The sequence below is a fragment of the Poromitra crassiceps genome, assembly GCF_964638095.1.
Source record: "Poromitra crassiceps genome assembly, chromosome: 14".
NCBI classification, from domain to species: domain Eukaryota; kingdom Metazoa; phylum Chordata; class Actinopteri; order Beryciformes; family Melamphaidae; genus Poromitra; species Poromitra crassiceps.
Genome location: NC_139633.1, coordinates 42243113 through 42254259, shown reverse-complemented (window position 1 = coordinate 42254259; position 11147 = coordinate 42243113). Strand labels below are relative to the sequence as shown.

At 44.5% G+C, this 11147-nt stretch overlaps 1 protein-coding gene across 1 annotated transcript in view; it reads left to right on the top strand.

Moving 5' to 3' along the window:
* Window positions 1–4965: 4965 nt before the first annotated feature.
* Window positions 4966–11147, top strand: part of entpd6 (ectonucleoside triphosphate diphosphohydrolase 6) — a gene marked incomplete at both ends in the record, with an annotated part of 33226 nt that continues 27044 nt past the window's right edge. Inside the window, 2 exons of the mRNA XM_083650794.1 lie at window positions 4966–5212; window positions 7629–7705. Coding sequence (XP_083506920.1) covers window positions 4966–5212; window positions 7629–7705 — 324 coding nt within the window. The remainder of the gene's footprint in view (window positions 5213–7628; window positions 7706–11147) is intronic.

Below are 11147 nucleotides of genomic sequence, written 5' to 3'. Positions count from 1 at the left end.
CGTAGGCACTGGCATGTGAATACATGTGAAACTACGCAATATTTGGGAATACCATGGCATCGAAATCTTGGATAACAATATTGTGTCGGAGGTGACAACTTTAGTAGTGCTAACATTGACGCTAGCATTAGCACCTTCGCTAGCTAGTTTAGCATGACAGTGGTGACCTCAAACACATCGACTGTGTCATTTCGGGTTCAACGCATTAACATTTGAATTTTTGAACAATATTTCAAAAATGGGCTCATTTTACTGTTCCGACTCTGTGTGGCCCTAGGCTGTAAAATGTGTTTTCAAATATCAACAAGAGTGAATTTTACACATATTTGGGTTAGTCACTAGATAGGCATGATAGAGGGACTACTGTCTGATGTACATGACTGCACTGAGTTTTCCCCAACGCATTAACATTTGAATTTTTGAACAATATTTCAAAATGGGCTTATTTCACTGTTCTGACTCTGTGTGGCCGTAGGCTGTAATTAAAATGTGTTTTTTCAAATATAAACAAGAGTGAATTTTACATATATGTGAATAGAGTGTAGTTTGTGTCGAATGTTCAATGAATAGCAACGTAAGACATACTGTGAACTGATCAACTCAGTGTAGCAACATGTATTTTTACTGTCAGTCACTCTCTCCCATAACAACCCGCCCCCTAGTCTCTTAAAACAGACTGTCTCATCTACATCCGGCGAATGCATGCCAACTCGTCTGTTTTAAGAGACTACTACCCGCCCCCAGACCGCCCCAGACTCATTCACATTGGCTGTTCTACACGGGCTTCCTGTTAGTCAAAGCACATAGAATCAAACCACATAAAAAGATTCACATAGAAAATATAATACACCACAGTTTGCATGGGTATTTATTGAATTTGTGTGACATCACTTCAATTTGGGTATGTTATCGATTTTTAATGACAGCTTTTATTCTGAAAAATCCTGACCGGAAGTCAGAAATTCCTGCTAGCTTGCACAGCACACTGGCAAGAAGAGAATGGGGCAGAAAGTCGAGACAGCAGCAGCTCCAGCTCGGTGTTGACGATTCGGTAAGTTACGTTACAGCACACTTCTCTGTTCTCAGACAACGCTAGCCTGTTAGCATGCCTGCTAACTAGCTGCCTATATCACTACACTGCTGTTAGCTTATAGCTGCTAGCTTCTGGACGTCCCTGTGTAAAGAAGGATCCGTCCACTCGTGGAACGTGAGTGTATACATGACTGGACCACCAACAGTAGTGGTAACGGTAGTAGTTGTTGGAGTAAGTTAAGTTAGTAGTAGCTACTGTAGCTGTAGCTACAGTAGCTGTTGCTGTAGTAGTAGGCGTAGTAGCTTGCATTGTCCTACGATAGTAGTGCGCATAGTAGCCGCGACACGCTAGAGAATCAATTCAGAGTTGCGTGTCGCGGCTATGCGCAGAGTAGACTGATGTGAACTGATTGATGCTGGTCATCGGAAAACATTCTTTTAAGAGGGGAAATAAAAAGTCAGTTTTTTCAGAACTTCTATTTTTGTTTCTGGTTTCGTTTGTTTGCTTCATGATAACACGTTTGGTGCCCAGCAGTGATCGTCAGAGGAAGAGGTCAAAGGGCACAAGGAGGGTAGCTCTGGTTGCTATGCCACACAAAGTTTGACAACTAGCTAGCAGCTAGCTAGTGTATATAAACTTCTGACATAATGGAATTGGGGAATTCTAAATTAGTGCTATACTGTAATCTGTCTATAAACAATTGTTGGAAAAAATATGTGTGGCATGCACTACACTACACTATCCCACTGATGACATCATCAGTGATGTCAAAAATTAACTCACACAAATTCACGAGAGAGACTGAGGGCGAGGGAGACAGTGTGCATGCGCCAATAGGGCAGGCAAGGCCACACAGCAGCCCTGTCTGTTTCTCTGTCTGTCCCACTGATGGCATCATCAGTGATGTCATAAATCCCACTGATGACATCATCAGTGATGTCATAAATCCCACTGATGACATCATCAGTGATGTCATAAATTCACACACACACACACACACACACACACACACACACACACACACACACACACAAAGTCACAAGGGAGAGAGAGTGAGGGAGAGAGAGAGGGAGACATTGTGCGCGCGCCAATAGGGCAAACAAGGTCACACTGCAGCCGGGCTTTGGGCAAGGCCGCACAGCGGCCAAGCTGTGAATGTGAGCTGCAGGGCCAGCTCGGTGAGCTGCAGGACAGGAATCGAGCACGCGTAGCACGTGAGATAGATGCCTAGTCTCTTCTCTCTCCCTCAGTCTCTCTCCCCTTCTCTCTTTCCCTCTCTCGTGAGCCTCCTCAGCCTCCTCTGATGTCATCATCACTGATGTCATCAGTGTGTGTGTCTGTCTCTTGTGTGTGCATGTGTGTGCCTGTCTGTCTCTTGTGTGTATGTGTATGAGTGTGTGTGCACGCGCGCACGTGTGTGTATCACTGATGATGTCACAATGCCTCTAGTCTCGCTTGCCAGACTCTCCCAGCCAGGGCTGGTCACTTAGCATTTTCAGAAGGAGCACGTGTGCCCCTAAGTTGAAAAAACTAGGAGCACAAAAATAATTTTAGGGGCATGATAAAAAATGTATTAAATAATGCGTTTCTCCTTAACTCATTGAGTGCCAGCCACTTTTGGAGAACGGACGCTCCCAGTGCCAGAGTTTCAGAGCGTTTTCAGTGATTTCTCGAGGCCCACAGAATATTGTGTGATATTACTATGTAAACACCGAACACGCACAAAGAACGAGGAGACTCTATTGTATCATCGGCAAAAAAAAGTTTTATTGATACCATTTTCCGTTCTTTAGTTATGAGCCGGAGAAGATAGGTTGTTTTCAGCAAAAACAGGCGTTTCAAATTAGAAGCTGAGATATTCAGCCTTTTGTGAAATGAAGCATTTCAAGCACATTCACTGACTCTGAAGATAATATTTTCTGATGTAGTGACGTGGTGTAGTTGTGTGGTGCCTGCGTGCCCCACCCCCCTCTCCCCCCCTCAGCTGCAAACTCCTCCCCACACTAACACACAGCCTCACGCACCCAGCGTCTATTTTCGGAGCGCTCCGTTTTTGTGCGCCGGCTCGGAAAAGCCAAACCGGACTGCTGAGAATGGTTTGGCCCTTCGGCGTCGGGTGCTGCTTTTCTGGCGGCTAATCGTGTGGAGAAACTATGCAGCAGAGAGAGAGGGGCTCAGTTGTGGGCGCGGATTGACTGCTGTTCGCAGCCAACGTCAGCTCCAGCCAGAGCAATCTATATGGCTCTGGCTGCAGCATGCATCGGTTTCTCTTTCATCACGGGGCTTTTTCCTGCTGTTTTCCTGACCTTTCTCTAATCTGGAGAGCACTGTCGCCACCTAATGAGTCTGTAAAATAGGTTATACACCTTCAATAGCTACAATATTTGTACAGGAGATGCAGGAGGCTTTGATCCACGTCCCACCGTCAAAAAACGCATTTGACGCCGATCGACGTCATTGGCACTCAACGTTACTATTTACTTTGACGCCGATCGACGTCATTGGCACTCAATGAGTTAATAAAGGGATATTAGGAGCATTCAACGTTATCTGTTGCGGTGGCTTCTGTCCCGCTAGCGCTAGCTTCTTCAGCTAATGATAATGTTACATCTTCGTCTTCACCACCGTCTACTCCGGCTGAAGCTTCATTTTCTCCCACATTCGCACGTCTAAAATAATGCTTAATGGTAGAGATGCACCGATTGCCATTTTCTTGGCCGGTTCCGATTTCCGATTTTTGAATAGTCTGACTTGCCGATACCCATTTTGGCCGATTCCGATTTTATTTCTAAGAACAATAATTGACGGGTTATTTTTTTTTTTACTTTGCTTTAATAGAAAATTAAGATTCATGTCACATTTCTTATCATTTGCATGAGGTAGGACGATCTCACTCAAAAACATTTAAAAATAAAAGTGTTCCAGGTTACTGGACAGAGCTTTTCTTTTTTGTCTAAATAGAATGAATATAAAACAATTAATTCCAGTATATCCCACAGCTATCATGCATTTACTTTTCCAAAAGAAAAAAGGTGCAACAGAACAGGGGCTCCAGATGGAAAGTAGCCTATGGCTAAATCTGTTACAAAGCATCTATTCCCCTATGGGGTTTAATGTTTTTTTTGTATATGTCCCTGCCAAATAAACTAATAAAATAAAATAAATAAACATCAAAATGTTATCCATGGACAAGGAGTTTATAGCCTATAGGTCTGGAGAGGAGGGTGAGGTCCGCCCACTTGTCTGCAGCCAGGTACTCTTGGGTCTGGGGCCCAGACCTTCGAAGCCATGCCCACTCTACAGTTGTGGATTTGGCTGTTCTTGAGTAGATGAGGAAATGAGTTTGAGTTGACTCAGTTTGAATATCAGAGTTTACACACAGTCATTTTTTTTAATCCACTATCTGAAAAAAAAAATCATCGCGCACAGAAAACCTTGCACTGGTCCAATGCGTGACATACAGATTCAACACGTACAGCAGCAGAGACATACAGATTCAACACGGGGGGGGTGCGTGGAAAGGAAATCCAAATATGGTCGCAGCCGCAGTCAGAGCGGGTCGGAGCCAATGCAGAGCTTGCAGAGAGCGGAATGGGATTTCCATCTGGCAATGGTCGGCACCAATGGGAGAGCTAATGTATAAGTCCACTATGCTGCTTCAACCCAGTCAGACTACAATAACTCTGACATCACTGATGATGTCACAATGTATGACATCACTGATGACATCATCACTAGGGCTGTGTGAGTGTGAGAGGGAATTTATGACATCACTGATGATGTCATCAGTGGGACAGACAGAGACACAGAGCCCCAGCTCCCATGTATATACTGATGATGATACTGATATTATGATTTGTGGTCCTGGATATCACCCAGCCCTAACATGTCTGTCTGTCTTCAGCCTGTGAGAGCAGAGGTGATGAGCGGTGATGAAGAAGCCGCGGCTGGCCAGTGTGTTGCTCTTGGTGTGTTTCCTCCTGGCCTACCTGATGTTTGTGAAGCGCCACTTCACGGGTCAGAGCCCCCCCCCGCACCCCGCGCCCGGGCCCCGGGCCTGGCCCCCGCACCCCGCGCCCGCCCCAAAGCCCAGCGGAAGCTTCCGCTACGGCATCATGTTTGACGCCGGGAGTACCGGGACCAGGGTCCATGTCTTCAAGTTCCAGCTGGAGCACAACGGTACTACAGACACAGCTCTTCTTCCTCTGGGCTTTTCTACTCAAGCTAGTTTTCACTCCACATTGCCCCCAGTTCCCCCGCTGTTATGCTGAATTCTGCATTCCCAATTTTTCCAAATGCGAGCAGAATACCCGTGCAGTGTATCAGGCTGATACAGTGTGATATATATATATATATATATATATATATATATATATAATATATAATATATATATATATATATATATATACCTGATGCAGTGTATCAGGCTGCGCAGCAATTCTCAGCTCGCTCACTCACTCACTCACTCACTCACTCACTCACTCACTCACTCACTCACTCACTCAGAGCCGTTGGAGCAACACAACATTGGCCATTTAGTCGGGCCTCGCTCACAGAGTTGGAATGAGGCATCTCCCCAGAGGGTTTTCATAGTCCACTTCCCTGGCTGATTTCAACTCTGCTCAGCTGTCCTCCTCCACTCAGGTGAGCTCCATCAGTAGCTAACGAATGGAGCTATCCATCGTGATCGTGCTGAACCTGTATTGACTCCTTTTGGCCACTGATGAGCCATTTTTGCCCCGGCTCCGTTAGGTCACCCGCAGGGGTGGTGCTCTTTACACGATCACACGTAAAATGGCATAGTGTAGTTGTGTCACTCACTCACTCACTCACTCACTCACTCACTCACTCACTCACTCACAGACACTTGGCATTCTTATTATTATAGGATTAAGACCAGATTTCAGGCTTTCTTGATTCTTGTGCCGGTGTTGTGATGCTGCCAGCGTCAAAATCAGAGGTGCCCAAATTCTTTCCTATGAACGGCCAAAAATTAATCTGGATGGAGAGCCGTGGGCCAAAAATAATTGTTTTGTACAATTACATTAGATTAAATTGTATTATATTTTATAGACAATTTACATTCTATAAATATGAAATACATTTTCAAATTAATAAAAACATTAGAATTTTTTATTTAAAAAACTATTCGTTAGATTTGGAGTTGGTTGGAAAAAAAGAAGCTTAAACATTTCCAAAGGGAAAGACTCTTTTCTCACAGAAAGTGCATGCAAGTCAAGGTGCATAACGATAGCCCCGCCCATAGAAGCCTTTCTCATTCAGATATCTTGAGGTGAGGTCAAGGGACCCCTTTGGAAATGGCCGTGCCAATGTTTTCCCCTCGCCAAAATGTAGCATACATTTGGAGCTGTTTAGCCCCCTGGCCAACATGCTAGGTTGACAGGGTTGGTATCATTCAATTGAGGGCTGTCCCAAATGATAATTTTCTTCTCGATTAATCTAACGACTATTTTTTCGATTAGTCCATTAAGCTAACGATTTTTTTTTTTTTTTAATACTGAACCTCAAATTCAAAAGGATTGCTGACAGATTAATGTTTAAACTGGAGTAATATGCAGTTAAGATAATCACTGGCAAATAAATATTCTTTTATTAGTGTGGGGCAAGGAAAGTCATTGAAATGATTTAACTTACATTAATTAAGTGCAGGGATGCTAAATCATTGGTAGTGAAAAAGGTGACAGATACCAGGGCAGACATAAAACCACTCACAAATCCTCCTATTTTAGGATGAAAAAGGTGAGTTTCACCTAAAGGTGACTAGTTTACATCCCTGTAAGTGACTAAGGTTATACTGACAAACACGTTCCACGCGTTGATAATCCTAATATGCGTGATCAAAAAGTGCAAGTTGCAACCTGGTTAACATTGACTTGGTGCTGTCTGCTGTCCATCAACAGGATGTGCATAAAACGTTATCGTTATGTTTACGTCATTTCCAATTTGCGGAGTATAACATTACAGAGCAGCACAGTTTTGTTCTCTTTCACTTTAGAGATGATCGTGGGCGATGTTTTGTAGCTTATCCTCTCCCTGTCGCTTAGGAGTTGGGAATCACAAATCCATGTGATAGAAATAGACAACTTCTAACGTTAGCCGCTTCCGCTAAACCACCAACAACAATATGACTTCTGGTCTGATTTCCCCCGAAATAATGGAGTCTGATATTGTCACACACGCCAGAATAGCCTACATCTAAGCCTACACACAGATGTAATTCATATGTAGGCTACTCCTGCATTTTGCAGCTACAACTGTGTTGCTTTTGGCCTGTATGATGTGATTGAAATCTTAATACTTTTTCTAGCACAGTCCTGTATGAAATATGCGACTCTGCTGCCAATGTGTGACCACAAAATAGGCTATTCTTATCTATGAAAACTATGTCTGCACCATGTCGATTCAGTTCAGCAGCTTTTTATTTATTTATTTATGATCAATCCTGGATCTGTTTATCTCCATTCGTGGTCCAGCAGGTCCCTGAGGTTATGTGTACCTGTGCTGTGCTGTATGTTGATGGTTGTGAAGTTGAAAGGTTGTTAGTTGTTTGTTGTGTTGTTGTTTTTCCTACAGAAGCTCCTAAACTGGCCCACGAGACGTTCAAAGCCATCAAGCCTGGTCTGTCCGCCTACGCCGACGAGCCAGATAAGGTACTCTGAGTCAGATAAGGTACTCTGAGTCACACTGCTAGCTCCTCTGTTATTATTGGTATTAGTAGTAGCAACGGTCATTGTAATTCAGGGTATCTGCGGGGTCTTGAAAAGTATTAAAAGTTGATAAATCAATTTAAGGTAAATGAAGGCCCTTAAAAAGTATGAAAAGGTCATGATTACCTTTGATGAGGTGGTCCGATGTAGAAGGCTCAAAGATCGATGGGGGGTCAGGTGTCATAGGGGTCAGGGTGTAGTACTGTGTGTGTGTCAGTGTGTAATGCTGTGTGTGTCAGTGTAGTACTGTGTGTGTGTCAGTGTGTAATGCTGTGTGTGTCAGTGTAGTACTGTGTGTGTGTCAGTGTGTAATGCTGTGTGTGTCAGTGTAGTACTGTGTGAGTCAGTGTTGTAATGCTGTGTGTGTCAGTGTAGTACTGTGTGTGTGTCAGTGTGTAATGCTGTGTGTGTGTGTCAGTGTAGTACTGTGTGTGTGTCAGTGTGTAATGCTGTGTGTGTGTGTCAGTGTAGTACTGTGTGTGTGTCAGTGTGTAGTACTGTGTGTCTCAGTATAGTACTTTTTATGTCAGTGTGTAGTACTGTGTGTCTCAGTGTAGTACTGTGTGTGTGTCAGTGTGTAATGCTGTGTGTGTCAGTGTAGTACTGTGTGTGTGTCAGTGTGTAATGCTGTGTGTGTCAGTGTAGTACTGTGTGTGTGTGTCAGTGTGTAATGCTGTGTGTGTCAGTGTAGTACTGTGTGAGTCAGTGTTGTAATGCTGTGTGTGTCAGTGTAGTACTGTGTGTGTGTCAGTGTGTAATGCTGTGTGTGTCAGTGTAGTACTGTGTGTGTGTCAGTGTGTAATGCTGTGTGTGTCTGTGTAGTACTGTGTGTCTCAGTATAGTACTTTGTATGTCAGTGTGTAGTACTGTGTGTCTCAGTGTAGTACTGTGTGTCAGTGTAGTACTGTGTGTCTGTGTGTAGTACTGTCTGTGTCAATGTGTAGTACTGTCTGTGTCAGTGTGTAGTACTGTGTCTGTGTCTGTGTGTAGTACTGTGTTAGTCATAGTATATAGTTCTGTGTGTCAGTGTGTAGTACTGAGTGTGTCAGTGTGTAGTACTGTGTGTCAGTGTAGTACTGTGTGTCAGTGTGTAGTACTGTGTGTGTCAGTGTGTAGTACTGTGTGTCAGTGTGTAGTACTGTGTGTCAGTGTAGTACTGTGTGTGTCAGTGTGTAGTACTGTGTGTCAGTGTAAGCCCTTGTTCACACAGGACGCCTAACGTAAGCAGAACTGAAGCTTGAGGCAGGCTCACGCTGAGCCTTTCACACAAGAAGCCTTCTCTTTTCCTCTCAGCGCCTTGAACCCGCCCACAACTCCCATTGACTTCATGCCTGGCTTGACAGATCAATGCTCGGCTTCAGCGCGCGTCACGCTTGGAATAGGTGTGAATTCTGAACGATCGCTTGAGCAAGGCGTGAGCGTGGCTTCAGCGTGGCACGCGTGCTGCGGGTGGTGTGAACGGCTTCGCCTGTTAACAAGGACGCCTAAATGAAACTTGTGGGTTCAGCGTAGGTTGAGTTTAGGTTGAGCGTTGCGTCAGCGTCCTGTGTGAATGGGGGTTAATAGTAGGGCTGTGCCGATTCACTTATCTCCCGATTCGATACTATCACGATACTTTGGTGCCGATTCGATATATATTGCGATTCACGATTATTGCGATTCTACGATTATTGCGATTCGATATTACGATTTATTGCGATTTTTGTTTATTTTTTTCTTTTATTTTTTCAGTTTGTTTGCTTTTTTACACTAGATTAGAACATGGGAAAAGTTGAATCATACACTAGAGACTGTATATTATATATCATGAGTAGGGCTGGGCGATATAGTTAAAAACAGGGGCGGACTGGGATCATAATTCAGGCCGGGCATTAGATACCAAGCAGGCCAGGCCGATATGGGCCAACGCGCGTGAAATTTGGGCCGTTTGAAGCCAGATTTGGGCCGTTTGAAGTCCAATTTTACAATGAGATGCACCCACTTTAACCCTGAAGTGTAATTATTACTTCAGACTAACTAATAAAGTAATAAAACCACTAGTAAACCAGTAGGCGGCGCCTAGCCTGCTGTTCAGTGAGTGGCCTGACTGCAAGCACAAAAAAAAAAAAAAAAAAAAAAAAAAAAAAAAAAAAAAAAAAAAAAAAAAAAAATTTAATTTGCGATTATCGATTCTGGAATAAAAGATCGATCCAAAAAATCGTGACATTAAAAATCGCGATACTTAGGTGAATCGATTTTTTCTCCCACCCCTAGTTAATAGTGTGTGTGTCAGTGTAGTACGGTGTGTGTCAGTGTGTAGTACTGTGTGTCAGTGTGTAGTACTGTGTGTCAGTGTAGTACTACTGTGTGTGTCAGTGTGTAGTACTACTGTGTGTGTCAGTGTAGTACTGTGTGTGTCAGTGTGTTGTACTCTGTGTGTCAGTGTAGTACGGTGTGTGTCAGTGTAGTCAGAAAGTACAAATACTTTGTTACTGTACTTAAGTAGGATTTTCAGGTATCTGTACTTTACTGAGTATTTACATTTTAAAAACAGGCTAGTTACTTTAGTTATAATGCACAAGACAAAAACAGTGTCTCTCTCTCTCATCCAATCATCATCATTATTTGAAATTGCCTAAGTGAAGTGGGCGGGTGGTGGCTAGTCACGATTTTGCGGGCTGACTGTGACATCATCAGTGATGTCACTCGAGCAATTGTGACATCATCAGTGATGTCACTCGAGCAATTGTGATGTCATCAGTGATGTCATAAATCCTTCCTGGCTGAGGCTATATAAGTGGTGGAAGACGCAAGGCACAAAGCCATAAGAAGAAGAAGCTGAGCATGGCGACACCTGGCGCCATGATGCCCTCAGGGCAGGAGACCTGGACAAACTGCTGCAGGAAGACGGCTTCAGAGGGCAGATCAATGAGCAGGGGTTTTTGTGGGTGTTGGTGGACCACCCTGGGGCTCATGCTGCCTGGGTGGACTACTTGATCACACAGGGAGCACAGGTAGACTTAGCTGACGAGGGGTGTGTGAGGCCGACCCCAGCAGAAAGCATACGCGGCTCACACTCCACATCAGTGCTCTAATGGACCACCTGGACTGCTTCCGTCTGCTGCTCCAGGCCGCTGGCGTTCTGACCCGTGACGTGGCTTCTCCTGCTGGAGGTGGTGCTGAATAACCGGTGTAACATGGCCTTCGTCCAGCTGCCGCTGGACCACGGTGCTGCTGACCCGGCCCTGGTGACCACAGAGCAGGCACAGCTGGAGGAATGGGCAGATCCCAACGCTCTCAGGGTCTTTCTGGAGGCCAAGAGATGTCCTCCCAGTCTGTGTGTCAGATCCGGATCCGCCAAGTGCTGGGCACACATCGCCTGAATCAGGTGCACTCCCTACCCACT